The sequence below is a fragment of the Aquila chrysaetos genome, chromosome 20 (genome assembly GCF_900496995.4).
Source record: "Aquila chrysaetos chrysaetos chromosome 20, bAquChr1.4, whole genome shotgun sequence".
Lineage (NCBI taxonomy): Eukaryota > Metazoa > Chordata > Aves > Accipitriformes > Accipitridae > Aquila > Aquila chrysaetos.
Window position 1 is genome coordinate 14,444,391 of NC_044023.1, and position 20,203 is coordinate 14,464,593.

At 38.7% G+C, this 20,203-nt stretch overlaps 1 protein-coding gene across 1 annotated transcript in view; it reads left to right on the forward strand.

Annotated features, from left to right (window-relative positions):
* PRKAR2A (protein kinase cAMP-dependent type II regulatory subunit alpha) overlaps positions 1-20,203 on the forward strand; it is a 70,070-nt gene that overhangs the window by 40,058 nt on the left and 9,809 nt on the right. Inside the window, exons 3-7 of the mRNA XM_030043612.2 lie at positions 4,479-4,531; positions 6,158-6,241; positions 10,515-10,621; positions 16,020-16,173; positions 19,367-19,468. Coding sequence (XP_029899472.1) covers positions 4,479-4,531; positions 6,158-6,241; positions 10,515-10,621; positions 16,020-16,173; positions 19,367-19,468 — 500 coding nt within the window. The remainder of the gene's footprint in view (positions 1-4,478; positions 4,532-6,157; positions 6,242-10,514; positions 10,622-16,019; positions 16,174-19,366; positions 19,469-20,203) is intronic.

Sequence of the window (20,203 nt, forward strand, 5' to 3'; positions counted from 1 at the left end):
ATAAAGTAACAGTGATCTCTCAACTAGTGGCATAGTATGTGTTTCTCACAAAGGCTTTATTTGCTTATGGGAGCTAAATGCTGAACTATTATGCAGATTTGCATAGAGTGCAAGGACTTTGATCTTGACAAAACACATATTTTGCAGAACAATATTATCCTGGGAGAGATTAAAACTTGCATAGACAAAGGTGGTGTTTGTACTGGCCAACTTTTCTTGCTACTTCTCATTCTCTCCCCACCCCCTTGCTTCCCCCTCACCCATCCGCTGCTTATGTCATTGCTGCAGCTAGAAGGATCTTTGTTGCTTGCAGATGCTGTCACCTGCATAACAAAGCAGCGATCGAGTTGTATCATTTCTGAGCCTTCAGAAGTGTTAACAGATGTGCCTGTTCTTGAAAGCCAAAGAAGGTGCTGTAAGAGGAGAAAGCTAAACTAGCTGCAGAAGCTAAGAGAGACTAAATGTAGATGGTAGGGTAAAAGCCTGGATTTCTTTTTATCTTAAAGCTTCTTAAAATTGAAAACTGTTTTTTATGTTCCAAAGCTATTTGAACTATGTCGGTAGATTTGGAAGGAAGCTTGATCTGCATGAGATGCGCTGATATAGCTGTAGTATTGGAAATACGTAACTGGGGTGTGTGTCACACTTGTACATAACTTTCACTGATGCATTCATGCTTAATGTTTGCTCAAGGGCAGAGTTGTGCTGAAAATCTCACATAGGAAGGGTGTGATTTCAGAAGTCACTTCAAATTATATCAAGATATTTGTGAGCTTTAGGTTGCACATGAAGAAAAACTTCTTCTCCAGGAGGGCGGTAGAGCAGGTTAGCCAGAGAGATGTGCAATCTTTGTGCAGGGAGGTTTCCAGGTCAGCCCCAGTCTAGCATTGCAAATAGCTCCCCTTTAAGGGGTAGGTTGGACTAGATGACCTTCAGAGAGAGATCCCTTCCAACTGCTGTTTCAGTGAGTCTGAAAAGATGCTACCAACCCATTTCTTCAGGATAATCTTGTGAGAATAAGCTTGCCTTGGAGTACCTGTTTTATTGGGACACTGAAATAGTTAATATGTGAATTCGGTCATGTATAAAATAGTGGGGCATGTATGTTTTCACTCTGTCAAGATGAAAGATCAAATCGTTTTTCATTGGCACTGGCTGTACTGTAACCCACAAATGACTAACCTTCAGGAGTCCTGAAGTTAACTTCCATAGATTTCTGACAGGGGTTGGCAGAGTTTAGGGTAGTTACAGGGGTTCTTTTCAGTCAGAAGAATAGAGAAGCAACACTGTTTTTGAGCACAGATAACACAAAACGTGTTGAAGGTAAGACTGACACACAGACTTTGACAGGTAATATGTTCACCAGTATGGACTTCCACAAGTAGTTTACCAATTAAAAACAGTGGAGAGAAAAATTAGATGTATTGCGACATAAACCACAGGATGGTGTTGACGTAATGTTCGCCTTTTCTTTGCATTAGTCATGTTTTAAAATATTTGGAAAATGCTGCTGGTTGTTATGAGTAGGCTGAACAGCTTTCCGTGGGCTTTCCAGCATATCACAATATTAATTTAAGCTTCAGGTCAGAATTAATCATTTTTGTCTCTCTCCCCTTCTTCTAACCATCCCACAACAGACACGTTGCATTAAGTGTTACAGCTCTGCCTGCAAGTAAAAAAAGTCCTGTCAATCAGAGCTGTCAGTCAAAGTCCAAAATGTCTGCCCTGCCACTTCTACATGAAAAAAGAAATCCCAGCAGGAGGTTGAAGAATGAAAAGCGTAATGGCAAGGCTTTCTATGCGACAGCATGGGAAGAACTAGTATTTTTGCCACATTTTTGTTGTATTTCTGTGGTGCCCATTCATGGGCACTACAGAAGTGATTGATTTCCATATGTAAGGGAAGGGTACTAAGTCCTAGTCTGTATCCTTAGCGGGCTTTATGAAGCTGTTTTCACCCTTACTGGGTAAGACAAAATAGGGGAAACTTACATGTACAAATCCCAGCCAAAGCTGTTTGATCCTAAAGTTGCAGAGAACTGTGTTGTTTTGATTGCTGCATGTTTTAAGATAAGGTTTTGCTCTAATGCTGTAATCATAGCTGTGGTAATTAAACTTGTTTTCCCAAGGAAATCTTGAAGACAATTTCCTGAATTCCAAAGCATATTCTTAGTAGTAGCTTCCCTGCAGTTGAGGTGGGAACAAAATCTAATTTGCAGCTTAATATTGAGAATTTAAATGATAGAATGATATAGTGAAGTACAGTGATCTCTGCATTCATAGATACGTGGCTTGAATGTGCTTATATGCCAGGGACTTTCAGAAATGTATGGAACTGGATTTATAGTACGTACTAGAGTGCATAGTAAAGAATTGAACTCTACTTACTGGTAAGATATGCTGGTTGTAAAGAATAAAGATACTATTTTTTCTCCAGTTTCACCATACTGTTTAAGCCAAGGAGCCTTTCTTCTAAGAAAACGTTCCTTATTAGAAAATCCAAAGCTTTCACAATAGACTTTGATCCTTACTGTAAAATGAAAGGAGGAGGAAAGCTTTCACACTGAAATGCTAATAATGTTCTCTTTGTTAGTTCCTTTTTATTGCATATTAAGTGGATCTTTGCCTGTCAGTCCGAATTCTGCTTTGTAGGTATCTACCTTCCCATAATACAGTCATCTTTGGACTGTGTGGTGGACTATACTTTTTTTTCAGCTGGGTAAGAATGCTGTTTATCCTTTGTAAAGTATCTGCCCTAAATGTGGGTGGACCACTCTGTTAAACTAAAAGCATGTGTTTGTTGTAGGTGCACTGTTAATATATTGTTTCCATATTCTTAAATGGTGCAAACCAGAAGAGGCAGTGCGACACTGGATTTATTGTATGAGCAATAACTACTCTTCAAACACCTAATGATTACATGATTGGGTTTTTATGTTGTGGTTTGATAAATGGAATGCTTGTGTTGTATTCCAGTCTCTTCAACCTCTCCAGGAAAAAAAAAAAAGAATTAAAATCTAATTTACTAGAAAGAACCTGTACCTTTTAGGCAGGTTGGGGGCAAGTCTTTCCTAGCAAATTATGCTGGACTTGTGCATTTTTATAGTACTTTTGAAAGCATGATGACAAGGTCAATAGTCCTGTATGCGTTTTCAAGTTATTTGCAAGTTGCTGAATACTAGGCCTTCTAGATTTTATTTTTTTTTAAATCTGCTTATTTTTATTTATCCTTTCTAAGTCCATTCAGTGGTTAGATGTCACTGCAGTGAGCTTCTGGGCATTCTGCCAAGTCTTCAGTATTGTCAGGATGCTGGATAAAAGTACAAAGAAAAATGCTTGTCTGTGTTTCCTTGTAAAATTCTGCAAGTAGTGTATAGCCTCAGAAATAAGACCACCCTTATTGAAGTAAGAGCAGAACTAGATGAAAACAGGACTGACTCACTTTCTCTATCTGTACGGCTAGTTAGAATGTAGAGTTCACTTTGACATGTAAGAACTGCAAACGTCCACAAATTAAGAAGAAAGTCTGAGCTAGAGCCGTAGGCTTTTGGCAGCCAAAGGTGTCTGTGTTTAATACTGTAAAATTGTGTAACAGCGTAACTGTTAAGATAAGTGAAGATAAGCCTTTTCTGAAGTATTGAAACCAAACAAAAATGTTTTGAAATTTTAGAAGCCCACCATTATCATTGCCTCTCTTACAATTGATCCTGTAGTTATACTGACATGTTTCGCAGAACCTTGTTCCTATGCACTACAGTGTATGGTTTCCACAAATGTTGTTATCCTTCTTTTAAAAAAATCTCTTTGTGTATTTTTTAAAGTTGGTTTTATATTGCAACCTGACATTCATTTGAGTCAAATGTAGTAAGATATAGGAGCATACAAGGGAGGGGACTAAACATTTTTTTGTCATAGAATATACTATGGTCAAGCTGATTGTTCATTTCCCAGGTTAATTTCTGTATAAACGTGATTTCTCTGTATTGAAAAAAAACCCAAATATAGATACTCACTTCCAAATCTGACTTGAGGTGGAGTGAGTGCCACGTACCTTCCTGTACTCTTTTTTTAGTATGTTTTGCTGGATAAATTGCACTGCAAAGAACAAAGCAATGTAGCTGCAGAATTTTCCCCCTGCATTTTTGGGAAGATATTTATAAATGAATCTGAATGGAGATTTTTATGCTTTGATAAGAATTGAAAGGAAATCTCTGTGCGTGCTTTGGACTACTCGCTAGGCAGATTATATTCTATTGTAAGTTACAGACTTTTTACGTGAGAGTTTGAGAACAGCCATGCTGTGCCTTCTCAGAGAATAGATAGGATTTAAGCCTCTGACACTATAATGACATAAAAACAAAAGTGATTTTGTTTTTCCTGTAGGAAAATAAAATACAGAAGAAAGGAATTTAAACTTGATTTGTTTGATGTTCTCATGTAACTGCTTCTTTTTACTAATTTCCTCTCTTTCTTCCAAGTTTGTGCTGAAGCTTTCAATCCAGATGAAGAGGAAGAAGATACAGAACAAAGGGTAAGAATGAGTGAATTGCATCATGCATAGTTCTCTCTACAGTTTGACAGGCAGATGCCTGTACTTCACCTTTTCCCTACCACTTGTGCATTTTGTTCTGAGAGGCTGTGTGGTATGCTGACATTGACAAAGTGACATTGCTCTGAAATTTAGGGCCACTTTGTCTCATGCACTTTTTGTCACTATAGCTTTAATATCATTTTACTTCAAAGGACTCGAGAGCTGTGCTTAAGTCTACCATCTTTAAAATTTTGGATATTTTCCTTCCTTAATTATCTTAAAGGCTTGTTGAGGCAATTCCTAGAGCATCGATGCTGTTGTGAAGAATTAGTTAAGCTTTACCACAGCTGTTTCTTCATGGGCGCTTAAAATTCCTCACATGCTTTTTACTGTCTTTATGGTCAAAGCAGTTCTGCCTGGGTAGGAGAAATACTTTGTTGAAATATTTTGAGGCTGTGGCCACCTGTCGTTCTATTGGTTTTGAAAGTTGGGAATTTCTAGGAATTGCAAGTCCAGATACTGTAATTGTATTTCTTTAGAGATGCTTTTATGTGAGCAAATTCTGTAGCCTAGCTGGTGAGGGTCAATGTTTTCCCTCTGGATTTCTGGTGTTCCTTTTCCAGATTCCATCTCAAGGATGCTTATACTTCTGCAATGAAAATCTAAGTCTAATTTAATTTCTCTTAAAAAAGAAGATACTTCATAAATAAGATGCTATAAAAAGAAAAAAAGACTATGATTGTGTCTTATCATCCAAATCTTTGTAAACCTGGATACATTTATTCCATCAAATGTCTTAATTTTCCTGACTGCTGATTCAATATTAAATTTTCTTTTAAAACAAGGGTCTGAGATCTGCTCAACTTTGGACAATGAATTTTTATAAATGCCTACTAATGTAACTGTTTTTTGGAATCCTTGTTATTCCAGAAATGTAGTTAACCTGGTGAATGTGGGGTAATTAATATTTTTATATATGTTTTCATAATTAGCCCCCAACAAGCACATATATAAATGTTTTTATGACGCAGTAAGTGTTGGTTCCTTTAACTTGACGAGATGTTTATAACAGGAGAGAAGTAACAAAAAAAATCTCTCAAACAACAAAGCTTTTATTTAAGTAATTTTGTTGGGGGGGGGGGAACACCAAACCCCAAACAACCCCCAAAACCCCTGCTGCTTAGATAACTTCTGTTATTAGATGGGCTGAGATACGTATGTATCATAAATCTTATAAACTACTTGTATGCGAACAGTAAGTATATTGGGACTAATACAGCCAGAGTTTAGAAAGAAAACTGTTGACTTTTTCCTCTGTTCCAATCAAGCCTTGACTGTATCTGTGGCTGGGTTAGAAGGGAAAGGAAAAGGCATCCTCTTCTTTCTTGTCTTTCTTGACTGTTATTTTGCATGTGTTAATTGTCAGCATAATATATTTGTTATGTCTCTCTCATTCTGTCTTGCGTTCTATGTTTAGATATAAATACTGTTTATGCAAACAACAAAAAAGAACTGTATACTTTGACATTCTTAAATTGTGTTCTGTTTTTTCACTCTGAAGTGAGGTTCAGTCTCTAATCATATTTCTTTGTTGTCATGACAGTTTTGTTTTACTTTGTTTTATAGGTAGTTCATCCAAAAACTGATGAACAGCGATGCAGACTGCAGGAAGCATGTAAAGATATCCTACTCTTCAAAAACCTAGATCAGGTAATATGATTCTAAGCAACTCTTAGTTGGAGTTGATGGTTTGTAGGTACAGGTAACAGCATGATCTATGTTAAAGAATTTACGAAGGTGGGTTTCTCTAGGTTTGCTTTATTAACAACTCAGAGTTGGGCCACCACCACAGTGAATGGCAACCTTCCAAAAGTTTTCAAATCTTTTATACCCTTTTGCCACCCATTGTCCCAATCCAAAGTCTCTGTAATTTTCCAGTCGATTCTCTGTTCTCATATCATTGTCATCCATCGTCTTATCTCATCCATTCTCCGTTCTCATGTCTCGGTTCTTCTGGGATTGGTGGTCACGGGCATGAAGTCTCCGGTCACCATCATCACTTATCTTCTTACATTTCAAAAGTATCTATGGGTCTCTAGAAGACTACTCAGGTTATGTTATTAATTTATCTTATTCTAAAGTTAATCACTTACTCCCATGTCCTGGGTCTTAAGATGTATGATCCTTCTCTGTTGATTCAGCTTGACTGGATTCTAAGCCAGCCGTGAAGCAAGAGTCTCATAAAACAATTAAGCAACTCATAGATATTGTTTTATATGCACCTGCATTCTATTAATCTTTTCTAAACCAATTTCTAATCATTAATTATATGTCTAATATGAATAGTCTTATGCAATGAGGCAAATAATCTTAAAAACAATGAGCTTAAGGCCTAGTTCCTTTTACAATCTAATAGTCCAGACATTTGTTTGCATTGTGATAGTTCATGATTTATTAATTATATGCAGGCTGGATTGGGACATTTGTTTGGAGATCAACAATCAATGAACAATATAAACAAACATGTCAAATTGTCAGTTACTATGATTGTCAGATCCCTCTCCCTGCAAATTCAATTTTTTTTTCTGTTAGAGAAAAGTTTGGGGGTTTTTAAAATTCTTTTGCTTGTCTTTCAATGTTTGCTGTTGGGTACCATTGCAGCTGATTTCTTTTCCCTAGGAAACAGTTCATAATTTTATGGGCAATGTAAAAAGGAAATTACTTACACAATTGTGATATTGAACACTATCCACATTTGCATGATGTCAGATTGCTGCACGTTTTTCTCAAATGCCCATATGTCAGTAAATTTTCTGTAAATGAATGTAAAGTAATGTTTTTAGGTTGTTCCTGTTCTTACTTGTCTTATTTTTATTGCTGAAGTTGGTTATTAACTACTCATTGCCTCAGCATTGAGTTTTAATGATGACAGCCTCCATTGCTCGCACTTAGTAATCTTAATTGGTATGAATTTTTTTGATGAGGATCATAGGATAGTTCAGGAACAAACCTTTGGAGATCCTCTAATCCAGCCTCTGAGAGGCCATAGGATAAATGCATCTCATCTCTGGTCTGCTGTTTCCATGAAAACAGAACTGACATCTCTACTACAGGTTGGGGAAGAATGAAAGCTCTAACACCAGCGATGGTCCCTGCAGCTTCCTGGTTTGAATCATTGAACTTTGCCTGAGATATGAAAGGATGGATGTGATAGCTTATGGTTTCAGAAACGCTGCTCAGCTTTCCTTGAAAACCAGGAAGTTCTCCCAGTTTTTGGTTGCTGTACAAACCCCAAGAGTTACTGAACTGCATTCTGAAAATAATTGTTGAAAGCTTTTGAATGCAGCAGGCTTGAGGAATTGACATTCTGTCAAAAAATTTACTTGAAAGCTGTCGTTTCCAAGACTGGCCTTTCACTGTTCTGGGATTCCTATTATTAAGCCTATTTACTTAAGACATTTTAAAGGTTCCTGTTGCAAGTAATCTCATTATGTACAGTAAAAAATGAAACATATTTAAGAACATTCAGCAGCTCAAGGGATATGTGCAAAATGTGATCACCATTTGAATTGAGTAGGCCAATCTTTTAGCTTCCAGTAAAATCACCCAGAAGCAAAAATTAGTAACCAGTTTATATCCAAAGATGACTTTGAAAAACAAATTTGAGCTGAGAAGGTGGGCTTGGAAAAATACTTCCTGCGAAAAGCTTTCTAAGCAGCTGAGGGGAGAAGTAATGGAAATGATCTTAACTACAACTGTTAAAGACTCAGGCTTTAAGGTAGCACATGGCTGAAAAAGATGGCTGCAGTCCATACACTGGTTATAGTATGATAAATGGCACTTAGCAGCGAGGGGAGAGCTTTCCTAGGAATGGGTATGAAGGGAGTATGGAATTTGCATCCTTTCACCCCTCCTCCCAATAATTTCTTTTTAACTCCCTCTGTGTAATGTGACTGGTTGGAAAGGTTGGCTGTAGAATACCCACTGAAAGGCAGAACGCATGACTGCTGATTTTGCTCAGTGTATATTGTCCTTTAATAATTGTGAGGAACACTTTCAAATTAAGGCTCAAAATATGTTCTTTTGCTTCTTAACCTCTAAAGAATGTCATGTAAAACTGTTAAATACAAGCAAACAAACCCAACAACAATAAAAGTGCATAAAACCCCTTTAGGAGTAAATATGATTGTGTGACTTAAATGTCCTGGCCAAATTCAACCCTTGTCCACTGGTTGCATTTAGGTGAACTGTGCTGAATTTAGGCCCAGTGACTCAACAGCCCTTTTAAATGTCTTTACTTGCATGAATAGTTGCTGTAATACTTGGTATCAAACACAAGGGAGCCAGTGTCCAGTGGATCACTTCTAGCAAGGTTCACGTTGAACTCCAGACTAAAATCCATTTGTATTGTCACAGAGTTTAACCCTAAGATTTTGAGCATCCCCAATGATAAACCTGATTTATGTTTCAATATAAAGTGCTGGGGAATAGATAACTTCTCTCCTGTTAAAAGCTCTATGTGATGTATTGTGTGTAGGCTCCACAGTGTCTTATGAGTTTGTAGAATCCTAGTTACAACTGAATTTTGTACTGGGTGAGAGCAATGACTGTTATCCTTACCAGCAAGGCCCCTGAGCATGCTCAGTACCCATATTTAAACCAAGAGGGTTTTTTACAGTTCAGAAATCTGACGAAGCTTGTCCTTTTATTGACAAAGAGCTCAGTGTTTTATTTACTTAAAATAAGTCTTTGCCTGTTTATCCTCCAAATAACGCATTATTGAGTTACAGTATTTTAAAAAATAAGCTTTTTAAAATCTGCATTGCTTGTTTTCTGACAGCTGTTACTTAAATGCATGCTGTGAAATATGTAGTTAAAATAAATGGCTTTCATACAATGATTGTTTGTTCAGTTTAAATATCAGGAGAGTTTTTAAAGGCAAGAAAATAGGATTCTAGTGAAAAGATAGGCAATATTTTCAATGTAGTGGTGCCTACAGATGCTGCAATGATTATTCCCAACTTGAGGAGTGCAGTAAGTATTTCAAGTGTGTCTAGCAGCATAAAGACTAGTTTGCGTGTTCATGCAGTGTATTTTTAGAAACTCAGCTGTGATCTACATCTTCAACTTTGAACATCTGGTCATTGAAAATGCAGTGAAAGTCCATTGTTAATGAACTTTGGAATAACAGAGATGGTAAAGCAGCTCAGCATTGAGGCAGGGCATTTATACGGCATCATCTCTCTTGGCTTTCACAGCTTCCCTGGCTGTGCTGCCTAAAAAAAAGTTTAGTCATGGCTCATCAGAGAAATCTAGCTTGAGCCTGCTGTGCAGGCCAGCGTTATCTCATTTTCTGTATGTGCTCCCCATCTGTACCTACCTGATCTCGTCTTGTGCTGGAATTGCAGGTTCTCTAAGACACAGATGATCTAGGGAAATAACTCTGTATAGAGTCTTGTTCAGTATAGTCCTGATCATGATGGGGGCTCTTAGATGATGACAGTACAAATAAATTACTAATAAATCGTGGTGCAGTTTCTAGACATGCATACATATAATGAAATATATGTGCTGTTGATGTAATTGATATGTATCCATTGCAGTGAAGCTGTGTCAGATTGTACCAAGTGAAAGCTTGCTGTATGTGTGGAGTTCGACACTAAAATGATATGCATAAGTTAAGCCATTTGGACATAAATTTGAGATAATAGCCCTTCTATAATGGAAGTATCTGTGTTTGCGTTATTGAACTTATATTAATAAGCTGGAATCAAGTGAGGTGCTAGTGGAAATCAACATTTAATATCAGTATTACTTGTATTTGCATACAGTAAAAATAATTCAATGTGTGTTGCAGTTCACTATCCAGATCAAGTCAAATGAACTCACCCTTGTCCAGCAATAATGCTAAGGTGTATTTTCCAAGAGTTTTTTTGATTTTTAAAAATTATTTTCTTTTTCCCCCCTTCTGCTTGTTTTGTAGGAGCAGCTGTCTCAGGTCCTTGATGCCATGTTTGAGAGGAAGGTGAAACCTCAGGAACATGTGATTGACCAAGGTGATGATGGAGACAACTTCTATGTCATTGAGCGGTAAGCAGCTGCGTCTTTGAAATGTAGCGTATGTTTCCTTTCAGTTTCTTAGAAATGGCATGGAATGCTTACTGCAGGACAGTTTCTGAAGGAAACTTATTTTTTGCAGTCCTTGCCTATTCCTTTGATCTTTCCATTTTCTCCTTTAGGCCCCCATTGACTTTTGGATCATTTGCCCAGGGGCAATCAAATTTGACAGAGGTGGACATTTCAAACCTGCTGGGTTTTAACACATTCTGTTTGACTGTGTAAAAACTCAAATACTACTTTCTCTAAGGGAAAGAACGCAGCATGAGCTTGCCTATGCTTTGTTCAGTTTAGCTTTTGTGCCCATCAGCATATGCATACCTTAAAACCAGCCATATTACATGCTGTTTCTAGACTAGGATGTGTTTTTTCTGAAGAAAGGAGGGGGAAAAGCAGCAAAAGAAACCATACCGTAAGGGAAGGGATAGGAGATTATTTCGGGGAAGGAGCATACAGGAAATAAAAATCCATGGTAGTGGCTACCGTGGAACAACCTGCACTTCATCCAATTAGTTTTGATCACTGACTTCAGAGAGACTTGTGCTTGCTTTGCTTCTGTTGGTCATGAGATTTGCATTTGTGGAGTTTAAGGTGCTGTTTTGCAATTTCTTGCATCAAGCAAATTCACATGATAATTTGTGGATCAGATATATATATGTGCAACAGGCATATAATAGATACGTGTGTGCGTGCACATTTTGAATATCTTTTACCCTTTTGGAAGAAATTCTGGCTAATGTCACTTTTAATCACTGTATTTGAAGAACAATTAAGGACACAGATTTATTTCCTCCTGTAGAACTGTAATGCTAAACAGAATATTACTGAGCAAATTATAAATGTCTGTTAGAATACAATCTTAGCAAACTACTTTTTTGATGCACTGGTATCTTTATTATCACTGAAATAATGGCACCATTAATATTGTATTAAATGCCTTCAAAGCAGTTCTTCGAGACAACATGTTGCCTCTTGAATTGTCATTCATTCTTTGTTTAAGGAATTTGCAAAAGAATTTCTAGGTTAGGAGTTGTTCATTTTACGGACATTCCCCTTTCTGATCAGTGGAATTACAGAACATAAGGCTACCTCAAATATATTCTAACCATATGCCCGTTCCCCTGTCCTCTACCATACCATAGCATTAGCCTAAACCGGTGCTGCATTTCTACGCTCAGTTATCTTCCTGAACTGCTCTGCCGCAGACCCATCCCATGTCTTTGACTCGATAGGACAAGTTCCTTCTCTTGCCATGTTCACTGGGGAGATCAAGCTGTCCCAGATAAGAGTAAGGTACTGCAGATCAGAACTCATGGGAGCCAGAGCCACCAGCTCTGCAAAGATGAGATGTATGCAGAGCAGTGGTTCCTAATCTTGAGGAAACTTAAACTCAGTTTGGGAGCCTCTCAAAAATGTTAGATACCATCAGCCTATTTTAATTTTTTTCTGTGTAAGGCTTTTAACCTGTTGGTTACTAAAAAGCTCTTCCTGCTATGTGTTTTAACCTAAAATAAAGAACTGAAGTGGAACCTTATCTTTGATATTCAGGTAAATGTTTTTATGGTGTCTTTTCTACAAATGTAATGCTATTCCACAATGGTTTTTTCTATCGTGAGATAGTTGGGTTGGAGGATTTCAGGTTTTTAAGTTTTTGTTTTGTTTTAATCTCGAGATATAATACACCAGTAACATAAATATGTTGCCAAAAGTATGTGACAGAAAGGCTATACAGTGAGGGAAATTAAACTTGGTGTTGTCTAGCAATAGAGCATACCAGCCTTTGCTGTAAACACCAACTCAGCTGCAACTCTTATGTTGGCTATTCAGTTATTAGAAGGAATTCTACAGTTACGAATTTTCTGTCTCGTGCTCTCCCTTTCCAGTCCTCCTCCACCTCCCACCCCCTTGTTTTTTCATGTGACAGAATAGCAGGACATTGGTGCTTATGGAAAGCTACAATATTTCCACTTGCCTGGAAGTGCAAATTCAGAGGACTCTGGTTCTTTCAAGGCATCAGTACACATGTCTTGTTACTCTAAGTCAAGTCATTAATGCCTGAATATCCCTGAGGATTAGTTTCTTCTGTCTGAATGAACAGTGACTTTGTGTTGCAGATGTAACTTTTTAGCATCTTGTCTGCATAGAAAAAATAGGCTTTCTGGCCCAGGCTTCTTTCCCTGCACCGCCCCCCTGCACCCCCCCTCCCCCAAGTCTTCTGGTTGTAATACTTCCTCACCAGATTACTTTTGTCTGAGTGTCTTTTACCATGCACAGAGGGACAGCAGGCAGGACAGATGCAACTTGAGGATGTGGCAGCTATTTAGTGCTTACTGCATGGAAGGGAGAGCTGGGACGAATGTGTTGCATGGCTAAACATTAGTATGCTCATCACTGCTGAGGAGGCACCTGATGAGTCTCTGCTGATTGAGCAGTCATCAGTCAGGAGGGGAAGCATTGGCCTCTCTTGCCTCTTGGAACAGACTGATCCACAGTCTTGCTGAGTTGCCCTCTTCTGCTTTTCTGCTTTTTTTTTCCTTGGGGTTTTATATTTTTTCATGTCAGTATTTTTCTTTTGAGTCCTTGAGCTCCTAACGATTACCATCTCAACAATTACACTTTGGTCTGTGTTTTTATTCTTCTTATCTTGCAGGGCTTTAGCTCACAGACTGTCTCACAGCTCAGCAGCAGTTTTCTCAATAAAGCTGAGCCAAGGTCACCCAGTGGTGCCTCACCAATTTAGTCCTTGGGCCACAGACAGCTGAATGCTTGGCTGAAGGTTACGTGGCTATAGTTAATTGGACATAAATGGCACTAGTAAGTGACTTTCAGGCTGAGGGATGGGAAGAAGTTGTTGTGTTTGCTTCATATGCTCACAGATGGCTCTTCCAGATCAAAAAAACCTGAAGATTGTTGCCTCTGCTACCTCTCAGGGAATCATTAAATACATATTGGACGTTACAAGAATTAGTGAAACTTTCCATCAACACTAATTCTTACTTAGTTTACTGTTAGCATCTGTCGGTCTCTGTCTCCTAGGTGTGAGTAAGCAGTGGAATGTAAAAAGTGTCTGGTAAGGATGGTATGTGGTCTTCATGCCTAGCTTCTTCCTTTAGCTTTCTGGGTGACAGAAGAGAGACTAAATTTCTTGGATCTTCTGACATGTCTGAAGCTGGCCCATCTACTGTTTATCCAGTAGCCAAACTTTTCTCTGGGTCTGAAAGGCTTTCAATACAGTAGACCCTCAAGTCATTGTGCAAAGCTTCCTCACTTTGATGTATTTTAATTGTTTGTTTGTTTGCATGTAATGTCCACTTTGTGGAATCTCCTACAAATGAAGCTGCTGTAAAGCTGTCCTGTAGTACATTCTTTTTTTTAGATGCAGCAGTGTTCAAAGATAACTAACAAACCCAGGGCTGTCCATCAGCAATGCTGAAAGACCTTCTGCTGCTAATACTAGGCAGGTCATACCAATGAGTCTGTTCCCATACTTGTTTACCATGAGAAGTTTCACCTACTGCCATTTCTGATGATTCTTTTTTTTTTTTTTTTTTTTTTTTTTTTTCCCTCTCCTTACATGCCTAATGATGTTCTGGGAAATAATATCATTCCTTCTGACAAAGATCTAAACTGCTGTGGAAAATCATGTGTGTATTCAGCTGCTTAAAGACAGGAAGGTGTTCCCTGCCTGCTTTTTTCCCGGGCATGATATATTTTGTAAAGTCTCATAGGCCAGTGGCTAGTCCCTGAATGATCTCTGGTGCCATAGCCAAGAATTAATCAAGCCTAGTCAAGCTATATTTTTAAATTATTTTTTTAAAACCCCAAGCATAAGGCAGTTCTGAGGGTGTTACAGGCACTTGTTTGACTTTTAAAGGGCTACCTTTCTGTGCACAGCCTGTTTCTTCATATGCAGTTGCTATGGTGCAGTTTGATCCAGATTTGTGTCTTGAGCTTTGACTCACTGGACTTGTACCTTGCATCTTCATCAGAGTAGTCTTTTGATTCTTAGTAAATTCCGGGATACTGTTCCCTTAACTTCATTATAATGTAGGAAGTGTGCCTCTTGGAGAACAGGGTGAGGAGGCCTTTCCATTTTAAAGGTTACAGATCCCAATGAACAAGAAGTACGAGGAGGCTTCTGGTACTTGAATGTTTTCCTCTTGATCTGTTCAGAGATCCTGGCTAGATGTCAGCAGTTTGAGAGAGCTTTCCTGTTTCTAGAAGCGAGCTATAACAAAGGAAAAAAAAAAGAAATTAAAAACCTTTTAGCTTGGCCGCTTCAATTTGAAGCCAGTGTGACTAGAGTGGAACCTGTATGTTCTGCAAAACTGCTGGAAGTTACCCATGCTTCCTAAGCTTGTGCATCCTACAGTGTCACCTCAGCACACGGAGCTTTGTGAGAGTTGAAGGGATGCTCTTCAAGTTCGAACATTGCGTGCTGTAACCTGTGTTCTTCAGTAGCCACACCTCCATGAAAATGATGATAAAATTGGTTGGTTCAACTGTCAGCATGCTTGGAGTTCCAGCATGGTGTGAAGTTGAACTGAGCAATAAAAGTTTTGGTCATAAGGGAGCTATTAGACAAATACCAGGTGAGAAATGGTTGCCTCTGGACATCTGTGCTAAAGTGTGAATATGTGGCATGTATAACATTCCTGAACTAGCTTTAAGTCCTACAGCTTGAAGATCACTATGTGCTGCTCATAGTAAGTCTAGTGAGTTTGCACTGCAAAACTCACTTAGTGTCTTAGGTATGTAAAGAAAGGCCCTTTCTGTAATCTTTGTGCTTCTGTGGCATCACTGTTGTCCATACAAGAGCTGGATAGTTTGAATCTAGCATGGGCATATGCAGATACAAGCTACAATTGGATCTTGGGGTTATGATATAGACATACCCTTAAGCTGGAGTTGAGGCCAAACTGTAGGAGCAGGTGAGCAGTTGGACTGAGTGTATCCCAAAGGTACTGCAGCAATGCTGTCACTGAGAAAATGGGTATAGATGGATCCAAGTCACTCTAAAGTGGCCTCATTGGATAACACATGCTGTGAAAAGACAAATAGTGTTAAAGACGATGAAACTACCTATCATCCTGGCCAGAACATTTACAATAGCAATGTGAAAATACTGTGCAGAGGAAACCAAGTAGATCTTGCCCAGATCTGTCAGGAGTGAAATGCTTTATTAAGAGAGAATTATTGTGAAAATAGTGTAGATAGAAGCAGCTTAGTATCAGGCAATTGTAAAGGTTAATAAAGCATGTTCCATCTCACCCAGCAGTAGGAGGACTATTTGTATAGCAGCAAAAAGCTGTTTTTATGATTTGTACTGGAATGTTGTCTAATAAAAAGTGTCTATTCCATTGTTTTCCAGGGGACTGTATGATATTATTGTAGCAAAAGACAACCAGTCACGCTGTGTGGGCCGCTATGATAATCATGGCAGTTTTGGGGAACTGGCATTGATGTACAACACTCCTAGAGCTGCCACCATTGTTGCCACAACAGAAGGAGCCCTTTGGGGACTGGTAAGGAAAGGAAGTTGCTCTCGCATACTATTTTAAACACTAACTCGCAGTGCTTCTCTTGGTATGGCTCCTCGTGCTAATAGCTGTTTTATCATGATCTGTTATCTTACCTCCTGGCATAAGAGATCCATTGTGCAAATCTTTTTGGCCACCTTTCTAGAACAACTTTTCTGTAAAAACTACATCACTAGTTTTATCTGTCCCTTTATTATTTTGCATTTGCTGTAATTGTGGCTTTTGTTAGGGGAAAAAAAAACCTGGTTCTGCGTTCATCCTGCAGAGGACAGTGGAGGCATTAATGCACGTATTTTATGGGAGGGAGAAACAATATCTAAATGACGTTCTTTATTTTCAACTCACCTTCCTACCATTTTGTCTGCTTTAAGGGGAATGGGAAGGTGTTAAATATCTTCTTGAGGATGTCAGTAATTTGAAGAGCTAGGAAAACCGCCCAAAGATTTGTTTTCCTTCAAAATAAACTCTCATGATGTTTCTGGTCCCTTTGTGTTACCCTGGAGGAGGTTCTCAGGTCAGCATGACCTATGAGATACCAAGCTAAATGATGGTGTTGCTTTGTCTCTAGCCCAGCAGTATTGAATGTGAAGCTGTAGACATTAGTTTCCTGTTTTAGTTCTTTTCTTTGTACTATTTGGATAGGGTTATTTTCACAGTGCTCTTTTACTCATCTGTGAGGGTTCACATAATAAGCTGATTGTGTGATCAACGAAGCCTTTGAAGCCAGAAGTGTTGTATGCTTTCTGTGTGCACTGGGCTCCTCGGCAACTATCGCTGGCGGTTGACCATGTGTTGTGACCTTGATTGTAGGACTGATAAGCAGCTACACACAGTGTGCTTATGCAATCTCTGCGCATGCTGAGAGAACTGATTTCTGATGTCCCTTTTCTTTGTGAGCTGAAAGAAAAGATTTTGGTAAATCAACCAGGGAGTAGTGTCAGAATCTAATTTCTTGAACAAGACAGAATGAAGCAGCTACCTACAAACTGAGCTCATTCATAAAAGGAACAAAATGAGAAGGTGATTCTTTGTTCCAGTTTGCCTCTGAAACGAACTGCACAAGTTGGGTTAAATTTGGGTTTGTTTTTTCTGTGATTACATTCACTTAATTAGCAAGGTGTAGTTGAAGGGGGACCTCTTGCTAGTCATCTGTCTTGTGGATATTTTATTAACTAAGGCTGCGTTTTCCTGCCTAAAATGTCCATTATTTCTTCTAGTTATTCTGTTGTTGCCATGTTTTATTGTACTATTTTGTGCCTGATGTAATGTAAACATATTTTTATTAGTCTGCAGAAGTCATTGCTAAAGCTCATGGGTTATCTGCCATTTAGGAAATGTGGATTACTCCTGCTGCATTGCAGACTTAGGCCAACAAAAAAGCCTGGAAGGCTCAGGCACAAAGCAGTTATCAAACGTGGGTCTCTTCTGGAGCAGAGAAATGTCCTCAGCCTTTGCTACGGAACATGTCTGGGGAAGACCTCACGATCACACACACTTCCTTCACTGCTCTGCTTTTTTTGTTCAAATACTGCTGCTTCTCCTCTGTCATTGATACTCTCAAACAAATGAATTCTGAATTTTTTATGCTTTTGCAATTCCCCTGACTGTTTCTGCACCTTTCTGCTTTTCCAAACATGTACATTTGAAGAGACTTCTACAACTGAAGAATCTATTTAAAAAACTAAAGATAAAACAATCCCTTGTGCTTTATCATCTCTTGTTCTCTGGAGTAATACCATTCCTCCCTTCATCTTTCACCTCTTTCAACTTTTATATTCCAGTAGTGTCACCTGTATCAGTCATCGTTTCAAGTTACAAGTATTTGCAGCCTGAATCCCATAAAACTGTTCACTTACTTGACAATACCTCTTCACCTCAAAATATTGCTGCTAAGGTATCAGTTGATATTTTCAGAAAATGAGATGCAGACGAGTGGCTCTCAGGGCTTCGGAAGTTTCTGCAAATTGTGGTATATATGTAAACTTAAAAGTTTTGGGTTTTTTGATACCATTCTCCTAACCAAATTTCCACTCCTTTCCTCTGACTTTTTGGTTTTGCTTTTTACACTTATGGCCTCATGTTGTGTAAGGTAAACTCTGCAACTCGTGCTCTGTTCATAATTTAGTGGTGCTGATCCCAACAGGGACCGTGGGCATTATTGTCATGCAAACACTAACAAAAATACCTGGTGGGCAAGTGCCCTTCCCCTTAGCCTGGACGTGCTGTTTAGTTTCAGCTCTCTTGTGGCCTTTCTCATCGGTGTTTGCCAGTAGTGGAGCCCTGCCTTTTCTGTGTGGAAATAAAAAGCATTTCGTTAAGATCTCTGACAATAAACCCTCAAATATGTCTGCCGTTGCAGGTACCGAGGCAGGAGCTGTGGTTAACTGGGCGAGCTTGCCTTCACTCGGGCACGTAGTGCCGCCCAGTGGCCACGGAGCCTGCACAGCACTAGCTGCTGCCTGGGGAAAAGATCAGAGCGGGAGGGGTGGCAGGGGCTGGGTGGGAATATTGCCCAATATTTGGGCTTCAAAAACAATCCGAATAGTTTTTCCATCAGGAAGGTGCTTATGGTACATGTGGACAGCTAGCAATTCGGAAGCAGTCATTGCAAAAAGCTGGCCCTCGGATCCTAGAAGGTGGAGGAGTGAAACAGCCTGTTGCTGTTTGATATTCTGTTCCTGATCTATTTGAGACCAGTATAAATATTCAACTTACTTTTGAAATCCCTGACTCAAGTAGAGAAGAATCCAATTCAGACTTAGTCCTGCAGTTGCCTTAACAAATAAGTGTTGGAAATTCCAATTCTAGGGGCTTCAGCAAGAGGAGCGTAACTTCTTCATTGTGTGTGTAAGCATGAAAGATATATTAACAAACAGCCAAACAAAACCCAAAAACTCAACCCTGAAAAACAGTACAAGATAGACTAAAAACAGAATTCTTAAATGCTTATCTGAGAAGGACCAGGTCTTACAGCTCCCTGTTTTTCAATTTGTTATTGCAACAAGTACTCTCACAAGAGCTGTTATGATCACCACTGCGATGGATATGGTATAATTTTAACAGCTGGCTTCTCAAACCCAGTGTTTGTTGCAAATACTAGTTCATGTTTGTCAGTTCTTTAAACAGGGAGCATTTTAGTGAAGAGGAATAATGTATTTCTCTGTGCTGTTTCTTGCAGGATCGAGTGACATTCAGAAGAATTATATTGAAAAACAATGCAAAGAAGAGGAAGACATATGAATTATTTATTGAGTCTGTGCCCCTTCTTAAATCCTTGGAGGTAAAGCCTCTCAGAAACATCTGCGTCAAATTCTTGTATTAGCCTTAGCTCCGCAGTCAGTGTTTCTGCTATATCAGATGTCTGTGTCATTTTTGCTTAGAACAAAATTTGAAGAGGTACTTTGGAATCACATTTACTGTACAACTTAATTTGCATTGTTGAAGTTGTACACTATTTTTTTTCATATCTTTTATTCACGGTAAGCTATTTGCTGATTTTTATCTCGGTCTGTGTAAAGATTTAAAAAAATCACAAAAAAAACACAAAACAAAAAACATCTATAAATACATCAGAGAACAGGTATGAAAGTGCAAATTGGAACTCAGGGCTATGGTTTCCTTTGAGGGTGGGATATTGAAGTAATGATACAATCACTGGGATATTTGGCCTTTATCAGCCATGAATGTTTTTAAATTTGAGCCAAAGATGTGGGCCTTAGTAGGTCTTGCTTTAACCTTAACAGGTATGTAGGAGGTGAACTAAAAATAGGCTAAAGGGAAGCACTGCTACCTAGGAACAAAATGACAGATGTCATGCTGATGTGTGTGGTGCATGACTTCAGGAACAATGTGTAAATTGTCACTTCTAAGCTATTGATTCAGCCTGTATCTTCAGAGGGCTTTTGGAGCCATACCAAACTGCTTTGTAATTAGTATGTGTCTGTCTTTGCTTTGCACCATAACTTAGCTTTTCTTTGTTTTCTCATCATAAAAGTATTTTTCAGCATTAATCTTT